Source organism: Loxodonta africana, chromosome 3 (assembly GCF_030014295.1).
Source record: "Loxodonta africana isolate mLoxAfr1 chromosome 3, mLoxAfr1.hap2, whole genome shotgun sequence".
Classification (NCBI taxonomy): Eukaryota; Metazoa; Chordata; class Mammalia; order Proboscidea; family Elephantidae; genus Loxodonta; species Loxodonta africana.
In genome coordinates, this window is record NC_087344.1 from 49649377 (window position 1) to 49670127 (window position 20751).

The 20751-nt window shown below is 48.4% G+C and overlaps 1 protein-coding gene across 2 annotated transcripts in view; it reads left to right on the plus strand.

Annotated features, from left to right (window-relative positions):
* The first annotated feature begins 2103 nt into the window (after positions 1 to 2103).
* The window catches only part of KAZN (kazrin, periplakin interacting protein), a 161824-nt gene continuing 143176 nt past the window's right edge, over positions 2104 to 20751 (plus strand). The window contains exon 1 of one of the 2 annotated variants that reach the window (XM_064281321.1): positions 2104 to 2311. In XM_064281321.1, coding sequence (XP_064137391.1) covers positions 2104 to 2311 — 208 coding nt within the window. The remainder of the gene's footprint in view (positions 2312 to 20751) is intronic. The other variant, XM_064281322.1, reaches the window with a different exon arrangement.

The following is a 20751-nucleotide window of genomic DNA, read 5'->3' on the forward strand; positions in this document are numbered from 1 at the left end:
GAGTTCCAGGTACTTCATGAAATACAGGAAAGAGTAGATTTCTTTGTGGAAGCGAAGAGCCTTCCTATGTGTTTAGTATGCAAAGCGTGTCTAAGTTAAAAGAATCAACTTAAATGCCCTTATGAAACAAACCACAGCAAGTCTCTGCACAGCCTGTTTCACTCGCTCATGTCCCTGGGCAGATCCCTGAAGGCACCTGAGACAGACCCCTGGGCCAGACATCTCTAGGGTTCAGGGTCCAGCAGGGACATTCTCAGCTTCACCCGTGGGGGCTCCAAGTGATCTTTCTTTTATTCTGGTCTGTTTCTTATCTCAGCGAAGACAAAGGAATTGGGGGAGTCTTCTCTCTTTTTTTTTCTCTCTAGTCGCTTGGTGTGGAGTCAGTTTCCTTCCCCAAGTGGGTCTCTAACCCCATGGATAGATTTCTTCCACTACCATCAGCATTTGGCATGCCTGTCTGCCCTTCACAAAACAGCTGAGGGTCCCAGATTGGACAGGGTAGAGGGTCTGAGGAAGCTGGGGGCTCATCATGTCTTGCCCTTTGGACCTCTGCAGCTGGGTCAGTTTCCTAGTCATTAGTGTGTGCGGGGCAGACACTGGAAAGGCCACAATGGATGGTGGCTAGGCCACAGTGGTTGCTGAAAGCCAGGGCTGTTTCCTTACAGGCAGGAACATGATTTAGAGACGTGGGGAAAAATTGGGTTCCCACAGCTCTTTGGGACATCATATGTCAGCAACCTAGAAAACCCACAGCTCAGGCCTGGACTGCTGGGGGCGACAGATTACAGAGCCAGGCGCGGGCAGGGTCCGGGCGAGTGCTGCCTGGCAGGGGGTGCTGGGGTGAGTGTCTGTGACTCCCCACCTGGCTGTGCAGCCTGGGCTCCCCTGTGTCTGCACTGGGGGAAACTGGACCTCCCTCCTGGGGCTGCCGGGAGGAGATAATTAGTCCTTTTAAAGAGCATCATAATCCACAGATCAAAGGGGGCTCAGGGCAGCAAACTCACTTTACAGTGCATGCTGCCAGCCGCGGGAGCACCCATTCCAGGGCAGGTTCTGATTTACAGACCCGCCTGGATGCCCATCTCCTCCAGGGCTTGGCCAGCCTGGTAAGTGGCCCCAGCCCACTCCCGGGGTCCAGGCCCGTAACCTCCCCTGGCAATAGCCTCCCCGCCACATCTCTGCCATGGTAGGCAGTTTATAAGCAGGTTGATGACAGGACAGGCATGCTCCATTTTATAGATGGGGAAATTGAGGCTTGGGGAGGTTGAGGTGAAGTCACAGGGCCACCCACTAGATCACAGCCTCCTCATGGGTATGGACATAGAGGTTCTGTTCCCGACTGGCATAGCAGCAAATCGACTCCGTGTTATATTCAGTTAAAGAACGGCTGGCCACACAAGGAAAGGTAAGTGAAGGAAATGTCCCAGGTCTCTCACCCCCTCCCCACTCCCTCTTTCTGCCCTCTCCAGGCCAGTTGTTGGGACTTCAGCTCTTTAGCAAGGCTGTCACAAGGGTATCAGAAGACAGGAGAGACGTGTGAAAATGACGTGCCAGGCAGGGCCATCCTCTTGAGGCTAAGACCTGGGTGCAAGTCCAGACTCTGCCACTTCCAGACCCTGTGTACTGGCCCTCTTTCTTCCTGACCCTCAGTTTCTCCAGGAATGACCATTTTGGGCACGCACCGAGTGGCTGGGGGACAGGGGCAAATAGGGTCACAAGGCACTCCCCAAGGCATTCCAGCGAGTCTGGGCGCCACGGAGGGGCGGGGCCGGGGGCGGGGCGGAGGTGGGGCGAGCGGCCGGCCCTCGCCTGCCCGGAAGGAGCTGGAGGAGGAGCCGCAGAGTGAGAGCCGTTCCCACGTGAGAGGCTCCGCGGCCGAATTCCTCGCGCGCCGCGGCCGTGGACCGCCCGGCGTCCGGCTGGACTGAGAGCCCGGGGCCGGCGCGCGCTGGCGGCCGGGGGGACAGCGGGGGGCGCGCTCCGCTGCACTCCAATGCGGCGGCGGCCCCGGGAACTGTGAGCCCGGGGCCCCTTGTCGGAGCCCCCCGCGGGCCCGCGCCCGCCCGCCTCCCTGCCGCGGCCAGCGGCCCCCGGGCTCGCGGCATGCGGGCGGCCGATTCGGGCACCTGGGAGCGCGTGCGGCACCTCGCGACGCAAGGCGACCCGGCGCCTTGTTGCGGGGCCGGGGCCGGGCCCGAGCGCCCTCCGGGGCCCGCAGCCTGCGCGCCGTGTACGGACGCGGCGGGGCTCGGCGATCGGCCCCGCGCTGGGGCGCCCTCCATTCCAGCCGATGGCGACTGCAGCCAGCCGGGTAGGTGTGCGCGGGCGGGGAAGGCGGCTCGGCCACAGGCCCGGGGAATCGCCCGAGCTGGGCGCGCGAGGGCGCTCCCGGCCGGGACTCGGGAAGGCGCCGGTGGCAAAGTTATCGCCACGCTCCGAGCGCCGAGCGCGGTCGGGGGCCGAGGGGGGAAGGGGGACACGGGAGACGCAGAGTTAGTTCTTCCCCAGTGAAGGCGGGGCAGGAGGCTCGGGGCTACGGGCTGTCGGGCTCCTGGACCAGGCGGAGAGGGTTGCTGGGGAAGGTCAAGGCCACGCCTTTCGGAGCCGTGCGATCGGGCAGCGCCTGGAGACCCGGGCTTGTCCCCGCGCATGTTTTCGGAAGCGTGGGAAAAGGGCCAGCCCAGAGCGAAGTTGGGACGGCCCTCTGTGCCCAAACCTGTAGCCCATCTGGCAGCCGTAAAAAGTGCCGAGGAGTGCACCCTTTTACTGCTGCCCCTTCGAGGGAACACTAGTTAACTCGTATTTGCTAGGAGCAGAGAGATTGCTGCGTTTCCCATACACTTGAACCCCGGGTAATGCAGAAAGAGAAATTGCAGCGGCGCAGACACTGATCTAATTGCGAATGGTTGGCTAATCCGCCCCAAGCGGAGAACAGCGTTTTAGGATTAAAACCAGGGTGCACCCATTCCATCTTGTTCCCGTCTCAGCTGTCTTAACTCCACAAGTTAGGTGATGAAGGGGCCCTCAGGGACCCCTGGATCGGCTTGACTCCAGGTAGGAAGAAACTTATATCGAGAGCAAGGGCTTTTGTTGGAAGGGTCTGTCATCATCAAGGTTTGAAGCTCTGGATACCTTTTTCCAGGAAAAATGAGGAGGGGGGCAACATGATTATTTATTACTTACTGAACGCCTCTTGGTGCAGTGGTTAAGCACTCGGCTGCTAACGGAAAGGTCGGCAGTTCAAACCCACCAGCTGCTCCCAGGGAGAAAGATGTGACAGTCTGCTCCCATAAAGATTTACAGCCTTGGAAACTCTATGAGTGCAGTTCTACTCTGGCCTATAGGGTCTGTACAAGTCAGCATTCACTCTAAGGCAGTGAGTTTTGGTTGGAACACCTATTGTGTGACAGTGTGTTTTTAAATTCTTATCACAGCCCTTGGGGTGAGGCTGTGTTATCTCCTGCTGATGAAGACAGAAGGTATCTGCAGATTAAGCAACTCGCCCAAGGTCTTATAGCCCTGAGGCCATGGTACTGGAATTCCAAGTTGTGTCTGCCCAAATCCAAAGCCTAAACACCAGAATGCCCGGGCAGGCAGCAAGCTCATCATTTGGGGAATACCCGGACTTATTTACCTAATAATTATTTTGATTCTGTGAGAAGAAGCTAATAGATTCCACCCTGCCTGTGTTGATCTCCCTAGCAGACAGAACCCTGGGGTGTGGTTCTGTCCATTGGGACTGGGCCTGGGTAGCTGATCAACCTCCTACCAGTAGACTCTGATTAGCAGAGCCGCTGAGGTTGGCATCTTGGACTAACTGATGTCTTGGGCTGCCAAGGCTCTAGGAGAAAGATGCTGAGCCCTGGAGGGAGCTTGAGCTCCTGGATCCTCAGACTGGGGCTCTGCCTGTTAGAGACAGGCCCAACCTGGTGGAGGACCCTTATAGGTCCCCAAAGGTACAGCAAGGAACTTTGCTCTTGCTCGGGAATTATGGGTCTTTGTCAGGCCATGTGTCTCGAGGTTGTGTCCACAATTGCTGAAGCCAAGTGCCTCTTGACAAACAGCCCACTGACACACCACCTTCACCCCATTTGCACTGAGCAGTTACAGCCAATACAGCTTGGTGTACAATAGCATAGATGCAAAGAGTAAGCAGATGGGAGGGCTTGGGCAAATTGCTTGATCTTTTTGAGACTCAGTTTACCTGTCTGTAAAGTTGAATAGTAGTAGCTAACAGTTTGATCTTTTAACACCCTGGTGGCGCAGTGGTTAAGAGCTCAGCAGCTAGCCAAAAGGTCACAGTTTCAATCCACTAGCTGCTCCTTGGACACCCTATGGGGCAGTTCTACATCTGTCCTATAGGGTTGTTATGGGTTGGAATTGACTTGACAGCAACGGGTTATTTATTTTTTTTGTTAGTTCATAGTAAATGTTTAATGAATATTAGTTGTGAATTTTTTCCAACATTACGCACTTGTTGGGTAACCCGTCAGTGCCCCATTGATTCAATTTCCCGTTAGGATGTGCTGCTATCTGTTCCATCTCCACCCTCATAAACTATGTCAAGATGACTTTTGTCTTGTCTGTAAAATACTTAAGCACTCCACAAGGCAGAGTCAGTGAAAATTGTTATTATGTAAACATGTATGTAAGATGGCTGGGTGGAGATACATCTGATTACTTTGTGTCTGTATAGACTCCATTTCTGTGTTCATAATAACAATGTCCTAAGGACAGGATATATCCCAGAAAGACTACCACTGAGGTCAGGTGGTTGTTATTCTGGTGACCCTCATGGTATGTCCCTTTAGGGCAGAGAGCATTAGAGATCTTACTTCCTGATTTACAGATGGCATCACTGGTATGAAATAGAAGCAAAACCAGAAAGGTTTGAGTACTCTCCACCCCACCACCCTTCACCCACTTGTGGTCCCTTGTTCTTAAAGGCCACATGCAGTTTCTGAGAACTTCCGTAAAGGCCAGGCATTGAGGACGACCTGTCCTGGCAATGGTGTATCAAACCGCTGACTGTTGTTGTTAGTTGCCATTTGGCTCATGACGAACCCATGTGTGCAGAGTAGACCTGCTCCATGGTGTTTTCAAGGCTGTGACTTTTGCGAAGCAGATAGCCAGACCTGTCTCCTAAGGTGCCTCTGGGCGAGTTTGAACCACCAACCTTTTGGCTAGTGTTGAGAGGTTAACTATTTGTGCCACCCATACCTGCTAAAACTAAAACCCACTGCTGTTGAGTTGATTCTGACTCATAGCAACCCGGTCAGACAGTAGAACTGCCCCATGGGGTTTCTAAGACTGTAAATTTTTATGGAAGCAGACTGCCACATCTTTGTCCTGCAGAGTGGCTGGTGAGTTCGAACCACCAAACTTTTGGTTATCAGCTGAGTGCTTAACCACCGAACCACCAGGGCTCCTTCCATGACTGCTAGGAGAGGTTTTCTTCTGGGAGGTGAATGGGAACGCCTCTGGCTTAGAACTCAAGTTGAAATAAATATTTGAGCCAGGCTGTGAGGTGAATTACCCCAGAATCTCAGCACTTGGGTCCCAAGCTGACTGTGGTGCTCAGTTTTAAGGAGCAAAAAGAAGTGACCTGCTGAATGAATAAGGGAGTCCTGGAAATGACTTTCAGAGGTGTGGGAAATTTGAAAGGGACGGGGAGCCCTGGTCTGGTGGGATGTAGACCTTGGATGTGAGCCCTTGCTCACAGAGAGTATCTTGAGATCAGCAGGGTGATGGGTTCTTTGGTGTCACTTGTCACGACAGCTCTGGCTTTAGGGTGTCTTCGTTGCCTATGCCTGCCATAACAAAGTGTCACAGACTAGGTGACTTAAAACAACAGGAGTTTATTCTCTTAGCTCCCGTGGCTAGAAGTCAAAAATCAAGGTGTTGGCAGGGCCACGCTCCTTCCGAAGGCTCTAGGAAAGAATCCTTCCCAGCTTCTCCCAGCTTTGGTGGTTGCCGGCAATCCTTGGCGTTCCTTGGCGTGTAGATGTGTCACTCCGCTCTCTGCCTCTGTGATCACATGGCTTCTCCCTGTGTGTCTGTGTTTCTGTGCCCAAATTTCCCTCTTCTTTAAGGGCACCAGTCATGGTGGAGGTAGGGCCTACCCTAATCCAGTATGACCTCATCTTAACTTGATTACATCTACAAAGACCCTGTTTAGGAGTGAGGTCATGTTCACAGGTTCCAGGTGGGCATGAATTTGGGGGGGGGGCACTATCCAACCCAGTACACAGGGTGGGATGACTGGAGAGATTACCGGTGTTCGTGCACGGACCCAAATAGGGGGAGGGGCTGGCGGGGCAGGGACTGGAGGAGGAGATAATGGAAATTGGATGCTTGTGCAGTCTGCAACTGGTTCTACTCCAAATCTGTTTGACCTTGAGATGCTCCATAACTCAGTTTCCCTGTTGGCTCGGCAAGAATAGCCCCGTCTGAGGGCAGATCATTCCAGGGCTGGCCACAGAGTGAACCAGGCTGCTCACTGATGGTTCTTAGGTAGAGGATGTGAATTGAGTTCTTCCATCTTTGGTTGTCCATCCATTCAGTCACATTTATTGAGCATCTCCTCAGGCCAGAAAGAGCCCTGGTGGGCCAGTGGTTAAGAGCTCAGCTGCTAACTGAAAGCTTGGCGTTTCGAACCCCCAGCCGCCCTGTGGGAGAAAGATGTGGCAGTCTGCTTCTGTAAAGATTTACAGCCTTGGAAACTCCACGGGCCAGCTCTCCTCTGTCCTATAGGGTCGTATGAGTCAGAATCGACTTGACAGCAACAGGTTTGAGTTTGGTTTACTCAGGCCAGGCACGGTTGTCGCTGCCTGGGATACACAGTGAGAGCTGGAAGTTGATGGGACTGCCTTGTTTTTCTGGGTCTCACAAGTTTTCTGCCTTTGACAGGGTGCAATCTTACCATTTTTCTATTGCTTGTTTTAGTGGAAAATATTTAAGCTTTCCTTCTCTGACAGCTTTCCACCTTGCACAGGTTCTGGCTTTCACAGGTCTTACTGTAGCAGCAAATGAAGATTTCAACTCGTAGTGACCCTATAGGACAGGGTAGAACTGCCCCGGAGGGTTCCTAAGGCTATAAACCTTTATGGGAGCAGACTGCCACATCTTTCTCCTGCGGTGTGGCTGGTGGGTGCCAACCACCAACCTTTTAGTTAGCAGCCGAACACTTAACCACTGCACCACTGTGGCCTTTGTTTCCATGGAGTTTATATTCTGTGGGTGGAGATATTCAGTAAGAAAATATTCACAGGAGGTGTCAGGGGGTAGTAAGGGCTAAAAAGAAAAATAAAGCCTGCTGATTGGAACCAGTAAAACCAGTTGTCATTGAGTCAATTCAGACTCCCAGTGACACCATGTGTGTCAGAGTACAATTGAGCTCCATAGGGTTTTCAATGGCTGATTTTTCAGAAGTAGACCACCAGGAGAGGGCTTTCTTCCAAGGTGCCTCTGGGTGGACTCGAACCCCCAACCTTTTGGCTAGTAGCATGTTAACCGTTTGCACCATCCAGGGATTCCAGAGTGATAGAAAGGGGGTGCTATTTAGATAGGGTGGTCAGAGAGAGAATACGAAGTGGGCTGCTGAATCCCTAAGGCAAGAGAGTATTGTCAGTCAGCTAAGCTAACCGAGTCATTTTTTTAAAAAGTTGGTGGGTTATTAGTCTCTTTGTAGGTGCTATATCTGTCCATATCTGAAGCCCGTCCGGATTCCCAGGTCCAGTTCAGATACCATTGCCCCATTAAACTTTTCTCTTAATCCCCAGCTTAAAAAGCTACAGGACCTTATCTTCACACCTCCCACTTGTCTCTTCCTGTCCCCCCCTACCCACCCCGTGGAACTCAAGGAGGACAGGGACCGGGACTGCTGTTATGTATCTTTGTTTACATGGCTCCCAGCACTGTGCTCTCCCGAGGTGCTAATTAAACTCCAGGCTTTGTCTTATTCAGTCCTCCCCGCAGCCCTAGGGGAAGGTGCAATCTTTATTCCCATTCACAGGTGAAGAAACTGGCCTTCAGAAAGGTTTAGTAACTTGCCCAAGGTCACACAGCTAGTAGGTGTCACAGCCGAGAATTTCGCCAGATTGTAGACCCCAAAGCAGTGTGGCTTTGAAGGTAGACCCACATTAAGTTTCAGGTCTGTTTTTTTCTTTCCATTTTTATCCTTTAAAAAAAAAAAAAAAGTTTTGTCCTGTCCTTGACATTGCTTGTTTTAAGCAACCCAAGCATTTGCTTATCTTTGTGCCTTTAGTAGTTTCAGCAGTAGGTCAGCTTTCTGTTATCCTTTCTGGAAAGGACTTCGGGCAGGGAAATGAGATTCAGTCTCCTCGTTGGACTCTAGGATGCTTTCAGAAAGCCTCCTGCTAGTACCATGGGTGAGTTTAGTGTGAACATCGTTCCGCTCCCCAGGCGGGACCAGGTATTTGGGGCCTTGGTCCTCTTGGAGGGTCAGGAATGAGAGCCACTGCCCTTATAAAGATTCAGATGCACTCCCCAGGGATGTCTCCACCTGTGGCCCTCCACTGGTGTGGCCGTTCAGTGACATGGGCTGAGCTTGCCTTCTGCCAGGGAGGGTGGTGGCACACTGCGCTGGGTACCAGTTACCAGCTTTGGAACTAAACACACACCCTGGTTTGAATTCCCCAGCCATGCTGCTTACCAGCTGTGCGTCCCCCAAGCAAGGTATTTAGCTTCCCAAGCCTTGGTTTACCCATCTATAAAATGGGTATCATATTACCTCAGAGTTGTTGGGAAGATGGGACAGAAATCTGTATGGTTAGCATCCTTCATACCCATGGGACCTAATGGTATCTGTGACCCAAAGGGGGAAGGGAAATTCCCATTTTAGAACTCAAGAATTCAATATATAAAATAAAACCCCATGGAGTACTTCTCTGTAACACGTGGGGTCACCATGAGTCAGGATTGATGCCATGGCAACTAACAGTTTTATATATATATATATATATATATATATATATATATATATATATATACACACACAATCCCTGGGTGGTTCAAACAGTTAACGTGCTCGGCTCCTAACCAAAAGGTTGACAGTTCAAGTCCACCCAGAGGCACCTTGGAAAAAAGGCCTGGAGATCTACTTCTGAAAAATCAGCCAATAGCCATTGAAATCCCTGTGGCGCGTAGTCCTACTCTGACACACATGGGGTGTGCACACAACACACACACACATGCACCCACAGTTGGCCCTCTGTATCCACAGGTTCAGCCAAACTGCAGACCGGAAATATTCCGGAGGAGGGGGGGAGGTGGAAGAAAGTTCCAAAAAGCAGAATTTGTATTTGCCACGCATCAAGTGCTACACTGGATCCACACGAATGAAGTGATGTGTAAGCACCCCCTGCTGCAGCCTCCCGCCATTCCACAGATCCTCATTCCCTCTGTGGCACTCATGTGAGCATTGTACATGTACAGACTTTTTTTCTTGCATTATTCCCGAGACAATATAGTATAACAACTATTTATGTAGCATTTACATTGTATTAGAAACAAAACAAAACAACCGTTGCCATCAAGTCAGTTCCATCAAGTGACTCTAGAGATGATTTCAAGTATGCTTTGGAAATCCTGGTGGCAGAGTGGTTAAGTGTCTGGCTGCTAACCAAAAGGCCAGCAGTTCGAATCCACCAGGTGCTCCTTGGAAACCCTATGGGGCAGTTCTACCCTGTCCTATATGGTCGCTACGAGTCAGAATTGACTCGACGGCAACAGGCATGGTTTACTTGGAGGATGTGTGGAGGTTATACGCAAATACTATGCCATTTTATATAAGGGAGTTGAGTGTCTGGATTTCAGCATCTGCGGGGGTCCTGGAACCTGAGGACACCAAGGAATGACTGTGTATGTGTATATACACATGCACACACACGTGTCTATTTGAAGTTCAGAATATTGAGATTTGATCTTTAAAGAGGTGACTCTAAAGGACTGCTACGTGCTTATTTGGGCTTCTGAATCATCAGGAAATTTGCATAATGGTCATTACCCACTCTATATTCTTTGTGATACAGTAAAATAAAAACATTGCCATCGAATCAATTCTGACTCACAGCAACCCTATAGGACAGAGTAGAACTGCCCCCATAGGGTTTCCAAGACTATAAATCTTTGTGGAAGCAGACTGCCACATCTTTCTCCGTGGGAGCAGCTGGTGGGTTTGAACTGCAGGCCTTTCGGTTAGCACGGGAGCACTTAGCCACTCCTCCACCAGGGTTCCTTGTAACACAGTAACACCTGTGAAAGCTAAAACCCATGTAAAGCGGAAACCCATCAGAGAAGGAAAACTTAAATATTTGCCACTAATAGTGATAGAAAAGTGGTAAGCTGCACCCTGTCAAAGAGGGAAAACTTTCAAGACGGGGAAAAACAAGGCAGTTCCATCGAGTTCTGCCTCTCACAGGTTTTACTGTATGGCACAGTTCTACTCTCTCCTATAGGGTCACTATGAGTCAGAATCAACTCAATGGCAATGGGTTTGGGGGTTTTTTTTGGCCCTAGAGTAACCCCAAAACCCAAACCCACTGAGTCGATTCCAGCTCATAGTGACCAAAGTAGAACTGCCCCATAGAGTTACCAAGGAATGCCTGGTAGGTTCAAACCGCAGACCTTCTGGTTAGCAGCCATAGCACTTAACCGCTACACCACCAGGGTTTCCCAGCCCTAGAGTAAAAAGTAGCTACCTTTTAATGGATAACTCAGCCTGTTGACAAAAGTGGGAAATTCAGTGCATTTGTGTGTACACATATTGTAGCCCCAGCGCATGAGCACAGCCAACGTGTCATTAAAGCTGGCCAGAGCCATTGCCTTGGGAGCCTGTGTTTGCTGTGAGTCACCAAGGGCTAAAACGCTCCAGAGAGAATGGCACGCCAGGGCTGTAAATTGTCATTGCGCGCGCGCTTGTAGTTATTTTTTATGAATTTACTCTCTACAAATGTGTTCAGTGTTGAGCGTGCCAGATGAGTGCCTCTCTCAGAGAGGAGAAGTCAGAATGGTCTCCTAGTCATAAGCAACACCCCATCTGTGTCCCCTGTGACAGCCACCATGGAGGTGGGGACTTCAGGCTCTCTCTCCTTTGCTGCTTGGATGCCTTCAAGAGAGGCCAGTTCAAGAACGCAGGTGGTAGCAATTGCCCAGAGCCCTTGCCAAGTGGCATCAGTCCATCAGGTGCTACAGCAGCTCCAAATTTGGAAGAAATTAACAGCCAGAGGGGTGTGACAGGTAGGTGTTAGTCCTACCTGTGTCCTAGCTCTGAACTGGGCGATGCCAAGGTTGGACCGGGGAGAAGAGGAGCTGGCGGATTTAGGGTGGCGGCCAGCCCTTAGTGTATGGGTATATGTGCTGGGCTTTGGCGACCACCCAAGCACCTGGCGGCTGATCGACAGGTGCCAGCAGCCTCGTCTTTTGTTGCTGCTGGATTTGGAGGCTGGCTCAGGCTCCCAGCGAGTTTGGGCTGTAACTTTATCGGAGTCATTGAGTGTGTGCAGTGCCTTTTAATTGTACAGAGGCATCAGAAACCTCTCGCGGGGGGCTTGAAGAGAAGTAAAAACAACAGCTGCTGTTTCCTGGATGCTTTACCTCCCTCGCCTCCAGGCTCAGATGTGCACACCTGACTTTGAAGGCCTGTGTGCCCAGGCAGGCCAGAATGAGTATTTTAGTTCAGTTGTCGTTGTCGTTAGCTGCCGTGGAGTCAGTTCTGACTCATGGTGACCCAGTGAGTGTCAGACTAGAGCTGTGCTCCATAGAGTTTCCAGGCTGTGACCTTTCAGAAGCAGATTGCTGGATCTGTTTTCCAAGGGACCGCTAAGGTGGGTTTGAACTGCTCAGGGTTTTCAGTGACTGACTTTTTTGGAAGCTGATTGCCAGGCCTTTCTTCTGAGGTGCCTCTGGGTGGACTTGAACCTCCAACCTTTAGTTCAGTAAAAACGAAAACAGTTGCCACTGAGTCCATTCCAGCTCATGTAAGGTCCTGTTAATAATGAGGAATCATTTACTGAGGGCCAGCCAGGAGCCAGGTGCTTTGTGACATGCATACCTGTTGCTTCTTCCCTACCTATGAGGCAGCTTGCTGTCTTACAGGTGAGTGAGACAGTGGCAGTCTAAAGAGGTTATGCAGATTGTAGTGAGGGTCCGTTCCAGGCTGCCATGCTGCCTTCCCCAAGAGGACTGCTATTTCCCTGTGGTTTCATTAGTCAGCTGACAGTGCCCCAGGGCTGCTAGGCAGAGAGCGGAGGCTGGGAGCCCTGGGGTTTTCTCCCTGGCATCTTTGGCACGCTGGCTTCTCTGGGGCCCAACATCGCTCCCTCATTTCCAGGAAACTCAGCCCCTGCCCCCAGCTCCCGCCCCAGCCACAGTCCACAGAGCCAGGCTGCCTGTCCCTCCCCCCACCCCAGCCACAATCCGCAGAGCCAGGCTGCCGGTGATGGGAGGTCCCACCCTGGCCATTTGGGAACCGAGAATACAGAGCCCCAGAAGACAAAAACCTCAGCAGGGACGAGATCTGTCCATTCCCTCTACAGCTGAGGAAACTGAGGCTCCAAGCGGACGATATCCCAAGATGTCAAGTAGGTGGTTTCCAGGGTCAGATGCCCATGTAAGTTTTCACATTTGAAAGGCACATGGGTGTTTGACAGAGCTGAGCATTTTCCCTCTCCACCTCTGCCCTAACCCACTCTGACCCCTTGAGGGAGCTCTCAGACTCTGGGCATTGCACTGGCCTGAGGTGCTTGTTAATATGCCCCACCTCCAGGTTCTGATTCTGTAGGTCTGGGGACGGGCCCAGGAATCTGTATTTTTACCCAATGCTCTTGGTGGTTCTGGGGTGGGGGTTCTACAGATTGGACTTTGAACACCTCTGCCCTTTGCCTTTCTGGGATGGGGCTGGCCTTAGAGCAGCCTACACTCTGGTTTACTCGGAGTCCTGGTGTAATTAGTTCATGAGGGTATCTCTGTCACTCCCACAGGTACCCAGAGTAGACAGTAAGGTACGGGAGTGTCCTAGTGAAATCTCACTTTTCTGTTCCAGTCCTCACCCATGCACACTTGTTCTGAGTCTGTTAGAAAGGAGCACAGATATATTTCCTGTGGTGGGCAAAGCACCAGGCTGAGATCTTGGCAGCATGGTTCAGAGGCCCTGCCTGGTGCCCCAGGCATTCGTTCACCTTTCATGCAACCAGTATTCCTTATTCCTTGAGGACCACAGATGAGCCAGGCAGGCCCTGGGCTAGTTGCTAAGGAAATGGAGGAGACCAAGCTCTTGACCCATGATTCATCCACAACTTTAGACTTGGTGCCCAAACCCACCTTTGGGGCCTGTTCTTCAAGGCTTCCCAGTCAGGGCTCCCACCCTCCCTGCCCAACTTGCGTCCCTTGTGTTGTTGATCCGAAGGTTTTGCGCATGACAGGAGTGTTCAGGTGATTGGGTTGTCTGTTTCCTCTTGTTATCTTTCACCCTGTATCACCAGCACAGAGGGGAGGATGTAGGGGGAGTTTCTGTTTACATCCTGTAGGACATTCTCAGCTCCTCTGGGGTTGAAGCCAAGGGGTCTAGGTGGTGAGGTGGGGACAGTCTGCTGGTCCCTTCCCTGCATGAGAGACCAAGAAGGAGCTCAACCCCTAAACCAGTGAGCTCAAATGCAGATTTCAGGGCCCATCTCCAGAGATTGATGCAGTAGGTCCAGGATGGAGTTCAAGACCCTGCACTTTTGTTTTGTTTAATTTTATTGTGGTAGAATATATGTAACATAAAATTTGCTGTTTTAACCATTCTTACGTGTCTAATCCAGTGAGACTAGTTACATTCACAGTGTTATGCAGCTGTCACCACTATCTATTTCCAAGACTTTTTCATTACCCCAAACAGAAACTCAGTATGTGGTAAGCAATGACTTCCCATTCTCCCATCCCAACCCCTAAAAAATCCAAAAACCAAACCCATTGCTGGCCGAGTCGGTTCCGACTCATAGTGACCCTATAGGACAGAATAGAACTGCCCCACAGGGTTTGTAAAGAGCAGCTGATGGATTCGAACTGACGACATTTTGATTAGCAGCCAAGTTCTTAACCACTGGGCCACCAGGGGCTCCACCTCTAATCTGTTTTATGTCTCTGTGCATTCACCTATTCTAGATATTTCATCTAAGTGGGATCATATAGGATTTGGCTTTTTGCGTCTGACTTATCTCACTTAGCATGAATTTATTTTATTATTTTTATCATACTTTAGATGAAGGTTTATAGAGAGAACCAGTTTCTCATTAAACAATTAATGCACATATTGTTTTGTGACTTTGGTTGCCAACCCTATATGTCAACACTCTCCCCTTCTCGACTTTGGGTTCCCCATTATCAGCTTTCCTGTCCCCTTCTGCCTTCTTGTCCTTACCCCTGGGCTGGTATGCCCGTTTAGTCTTGTTTTATTTCATGGGCTTGTCTAATCCTTGGATGAAGGGTGAACCTCAGGAGTGACTTCATTACTGAGCTCTAAGGGTGTCCAGCGGCATATCTCCGGGTTTCTTCAGTCTCTGTCAGACCAATAAATCTGGTCTTTTTTTTTTTTTATGAGTTAGAATTTTGTTCTGCATTTTTCTCCAGCTCTGTCCTGGTCCCTCTATTGTGATCCCTGTCAGAGCAGTAGGTGGTGGTAGCCAGGCACCATCTAGTTGTGCTGGACGCAGTCTGGCGGAGGCTGTGGTCATTGTGGTCCATTAGTCCTTTGTTCTAATCTTGCCCTTGTGTCTTCGGTTTTCTTCATTCTCCCCAGACAGGGTGGGACCAGTAGGGTATCTTAGATAGTCACTCACAAGCTCTTAAGACCCCAGATGCTACTCACCAAGCACAATGTTTTTAAGGGTCTTCCACGGTGTGGCATGTATCAGGACTTAATTTCTTTTTATGGCTGAATATTCCATTGTGTGTAGGTACCACATTTGATTTGCTCATTCAACTGTTGATGTACAGTCTGGGAGTGTTTCTGCCTTTTGGCTGTTGTGCATAGGGCTGCAACAATCATTGGTATACAAGTATGTGCTTGCACCCCTGCTTTTCAGTTCTTTTGAGGAGCCTCCGTTTTTTACATACCCCCATCTTTCCCCCTACCTCTGATGGCCCCAGGACCACATCTGGAGATATCCTGGCCTAGAGGCTTTATCCCTAGTGTTTCTTAAACTTCTTGTTGTTCCTTGCCGTTGAGTCAATTCTGATTCCTAGCGATTGCATGTGTGCAGAGTAGAACTGCTCTATAGGGTTTTCAAGGCTGTGACCTTTCGGACGCAGATCACCAGGCCTGTCTTCTGAGGCACTTGGGGTATATTCAAACCACCAACCTTTCGGCTAATAGTCAAGTGCTTAACCCAGAGCACTATTGCCTCACAACTGTGCTGGGAAGATTTAGGGAAGAAGTAAATTCAGTTAGCTTTTTTCTGTGACTACATTGTTATAGTCTCTGTCACTGTGATGCCAAAACACATTATTTTTGTTTAATGTATTTATTTCGAAGGGCAATTACTTGGGGTTTTTTTTTTGTAATCACTTAGACTCCCTCTAGTGATTTCAAATACATATGTATTTTTTCGTGTTTTTTTTTTTTTAATTCTATTTCTTTTGTTGTTGTTGTTGAGAATATACACAGCCAAACGTACACCAGTCCAACAGTTTCTACATACACCGTTTAGGAACATCGATTACATTCTTCAAGCTGTACAACCATTCTCGCCCTCCTTTTCTGAGTTGTTCCTCCCCCATTAACATGAACCCACTGCCCCCTAAGGTTCCTATCTAACCTTTCAAGTTGCCATCCTCACTTTGATCCCGTATAGATAGTTCTTGAAAGAGCATAATGCTCAAGGCAGATTTTTTTTACTGGTTCAGCTAAACTTGTTTGGTTTTAAGAAGACTTCAGGGGATATTTTTTGCTTTAAGGTTTAAAGATTATCTCAGGGCAGTAGTTTCAGGGGTTCATCCAACCTTTATGGCTCCAGGAAGCCTGGAGTCCCTGAGAGTTTGAAATTCTGTTTTGCATTTTTTTCCCCTTTTTTATCAGGATTCTTCTATGGAATCTCTGATCGAAATATGGGGTAATAGTAGCCAGGCACCATCCGGTCCCTCCGGTCTCACGGCAAAGGAGGCAGTTGTTCACGGAGGCAATTAGGCACACATTCCTTATCCTCCTCCTGTTTCTGACTCTCCTTCTTCCTCTGTTGTTCCAGGCGAATAGAGACCAATTGTGCCTTGGGTGTCGCTTGCAAGCTTTTAAGACCCCAGGCACTAAGTAACGAACTAGGAGGTAGAACCAGAAGCATTAAACATGTTATTAGGCCAATTAACTGGGATGTCGCATGAAACCATGACCTTAAGCCTCCAAACCAAGAAACCAAATCCCAGGGTGGTTTTAGTTGTACATAAGCAGCCCCAGCAGCTATTCTTTTTGTTTTTGTATATATATCTATCACACGACTTTTGCCAATTCAACTTTTTACAGGTATACAGCTTCTGGACAGCAATTACAGTACTTGGCTATGCAACCCTACCCTTCATCAATGCGATATTTCCATCACTGTTTATCCCCCCGCTTCCCTCTCCCTCCTGCCCCTGGTAACCACTAATAAACGTTCTCTATGCATTTGCCTTTTCTTGTCTTTTTATATAAGTGAGGTCATACAATGTTTGTCCTTTTGTAATTGACTTACTTTACTCAGCATAATGTCTTCTAGTTCCATCCATATTGTAGCATGTATCAAGGCTTCGTTTCTCCTACTGGCTGAGTAGTATTCCATTGTATGTATGTACCACATTTTGTTGATCTGTTCATTCGTTGAAGGGCATTTAGGTTGTTTCCACCTTTTGGCTATTGTGAATAGTACTGCAGTGAACGTTGGTGTACAAGTCTCTGTTTCAGTCTCTGCTTTCAAGCCGTTTGGGTATATACCTAGGAGTGGAGTTGCTGGGTCATATGATAGTTCTATTTTTAATTTTTTGAGGGACCACAGCGCTGTTTTCCACAACAGCTGTACCGCTTTGCTTTCTCACCAGCAGTGAGTAAGAGTTCCAGTTTCCCCACACCCTCGCCAAATTTGTTGTTTTCTGCTTTTTTTTTTTTTTTTTTTTAATGTAGCCATCCTAGCGGGAGTGAAATGGTATCTCATTGGGGTTTTGATTTGCAGCTCTCTGATGACTAATGAAGCTGAGCATCTTTTCATGTGTTTGGTGGCCATTTGAATGCCCTCTTTGGGGAAATGTCTTTTCTAGTTCTTTGCCCATTTTATGATTGGGTTATTTATCTTTTTGTTGTTAAGTTGTCAAGTTTTGTGTAAACCAACCAACCAACCCACTGCCGTCGAGTATTATTATATGTTGGTTATTAGATTCTTACTGGCTATATGGTTTCTGAAGATATTCTCCCAGCTGGTAGCTTATCTTTTCGCTTTTTTGGTAAAGTCTTATGATGAACAAAGTTTCTAATTTTTATGAGGTCCCATGTGTTTATTTTGTCTTTTGCTGTTTGTGCTTTTGTTATTATATTAGATAATCCATTGTTAAAAGCTAGGCCTGACAGCATTGCCCCTGCTTGTGCTTCTAAGAATTTTATGGTTTTAGTTTGCACATTTAGGTCCTTAATTCACTTGGAAATTTTTGTGTGTATGGTGTGAGGCATGGATCGTGCTTTATTTTTCCGCATGTGAAAATCCAGTTTTCCCAGTACCATTTATTGAAGAGGCTTTTCTTTCTCCATCAAATGGTCTTAGAATCTTTATCAAAAATCAGTTGACCATAGATATGTGAGTTTACTTCTGGACTTTCAATTTTATTCCATTGGTCTATGTGTCTGTTGTTATACCAGTACCAGTCTGTTTTGATTACTGTAGCTATATAGGATGTTTTAAAATCAGGAAATGTGAGTCCTACTTTGTTTTTCTCTTTCAGCATTGCTTTAGCTATCCAGAACCTCTTGCCTTTCCATATAAAGTTGAAGATTGGTTTTCCTATTTCTGTAAAGAAGACAGTTGAAATTTTGATCAGGATTGCTTTGAATTTATAGATTGCTTTGGGTAGTACTGACATCTTAACAGTGTTAAGTCTTCCAATCCATGAACATGGAACATCTTTCAATTTATTTGACTTTTTAGATCTCTTTCAGCAGCATTTTATAGTTTTTATTGTATAAGTTCTTCACATCCCTGGTTAGATTTATGCCTAGATATTTTATTCTTCTAGATGCCATTATAAATGGAATTGTTTCACTAATTTCCCTTTCAGATTTCTCATTGCCAGTGTATAGAGACCCAACTGATTTTTGTTTGTTTACCTTGTAGCCTACAACTTTGCTAAATTCCTCTTTTAGCTCTAGAAGTTTTCTTGTGGACTTTTGGGGATTTTCTATATATACAGTCATACCATCTGTGAATACAGATAATTTTACTTCTTCTTTTCCAATCTGGATACCTTTTATTTCTTTTTCTTGTCTTATTGATTTGGCTAGGACTTCTAATACAATATTGAATAGAAGCAGTGAGGGGGACACCCTTTTCTTGTTCCTGATTTTAAGAGGAAAGTTCTCAGTCTTTCTCCATTAAGTATAATGTTGGCTGTTGCCTTTTCATATGTGCCCTGAATCATATTCAGGAATTTCCCTTCTATTCCAATCTTCTTTTAGGGTTTTCATCAAGAAAAGGTGTTGGATTTGATCAAATGATTTTTCGATATCCATAGAGATGATCATGTGGTTCTTTTCCTGTGTTCTGTTGATTTGGTGTATTACATTGATTGATTTTCTAGTGTTGAACCATCCCTGCATTCCTGGAATAAATCCCACTTGGCCATGGTGTATGACTCTTTTAATATGCTGTTGGATTCTGTTCGCTAGTATTTTGTTGAGGATTTTTGCATCTGTGTTCATGACCTCTAGTTTTCTTTTCTTGCGGTGTCTTTGTCTGGTCTTGGTATCAGAGTTACGTTTGCTTCATAGAACGAATTAGGGAGTATTTCTTCCTTTTATACCTTTTGGAAGAGTTTAAACAGTATTGATGTCAATTTGAGCTTTTTTTTAAAAGTTTTTTTTCCATATTGTATTTGCAACTACTAAGTTTAAGGGCTACTTTGTGCCCTGGGGATCTGCCTTGGGCAGATCTGCCTACTAAACTGGTGCTTAGAAGTTGCAGGAAGACGATGTTCCCTTCGGCCTAAGAGGGATGTTCTACCCAGTCACAGGGTGTCATGGTGTGAGAGGCAGTTGGTTCTCTGCACTGGAGCCGATCAGGCAAGGACTGGGATTTCTGCGTTCAGGGTATTTGAGAAGATTCCTTCAGCCCTGGGGTCATGGTGGGGGCTGATGCCAGCCCTCCATCTAAGCCTCCGTTATCCCCACCCAAGCCACCAGATGCCACCTCCATCTCTCCTCTCAAATTAGGGCTGGGAAGGTTGAACCAATTAGGGTTATGGCTCTCCAGCCACCCTGTTGTGTGCCATCAAGTCAATTGCAACTCATAGCGACCCTATAGGACAGAGTAGGACTGCCCCATAGGGTTTCCCAGGCTGTATTCTTCATGAGAGCAGATCACCATGTCTTTCCTCCTGCAAAGACACTGGGTGGGCTCAAACCGCTCACCTTTTGGTTAGTAGCCGAGGGAGTAACCACTGTGTCACCAGGGCTTCTCGCAGCCACCCTGCACGCTGAATATTCCCTGCTGTCTGTTGCCTTCAAATATCTGGCCACGGCTGACAGTCATCGCTAACCTCAGGACAGGCCTTCCTCCATCCTCACCAACCTTTCACTTGGCGGCCCCCATCTGTTTGGGCTTGCATTAGGGACTGGTCCCCTTTCCACCATCCCAGCCTTCTTCCTATCCCCCTTTGAGGTGCCTCTGTCTGTACAAGCAGCCAGCCAGGAGGGAAGTTTCTGTCCCTGCCTTTCCCTCTGCAGGGATAGAGGCTCCCTCCTGTGGGTTCTGGGTCAGATATGAATGTCTGCCCTGCCACACTGAGCTGTCCCTCTCACCCAGCTGGGGTTCCTTAGGTGTGGGTTGGAAACATCACCCCTCCCCCCATTTCAAAGGAAAATGGGTGCAGTCTTTCATCTCTCCTGCACCCTGGGTATGACTTAGGGGGGAGCCACATTTTATGGAAGGGAAGTGGAGAAGGGCAGAGAATGTACTCTATCCAGGCTAGCGCTGTCCCACAGAACTTCTGGAAAGATGGAAATGTTCTGTATCTGTGCTGCCCAGGACGGTAGTCACTAGCCACTTGTGGCTCTTGAGCCCTTGAAATGTGGCTAGTGCAACTGAAGACTGAATTTTAATTTTTTTGTTGTAAAAGGCCCCACGTGGCAAGTGGCTACTCTATTGGATGGTGCGGCGGGCCCGAAGAGTCAGGGCATGGTATTAAGGAACGTTTCTATGGCACATCAAAGCTTATAAACTCTGGGGTATGTATTTTTCCACTGTGCTCCCCAAAGAATGCCATGCTGCTCAGTGTGGCCCATGAACCACCTGCGTCACAATCACTTGGGAGCTTGCGTTTTTCTTTTCTTCTTTATGTTGTTTCCTGGGCCCCATACCAGACCTGGACGATCCAAATACCTGGGCATGGCTCCAAGATTCTGCATTTTGTACAAGTCCCCTCCTCCCCTCCAGTTGATTCTGATCCGCACTCAAGTTTGAGGACCAAGGCCCCCAGCACCTTCCATCTTTATGTTAGTGGGTCATCTGAGCCTCCAGTGGC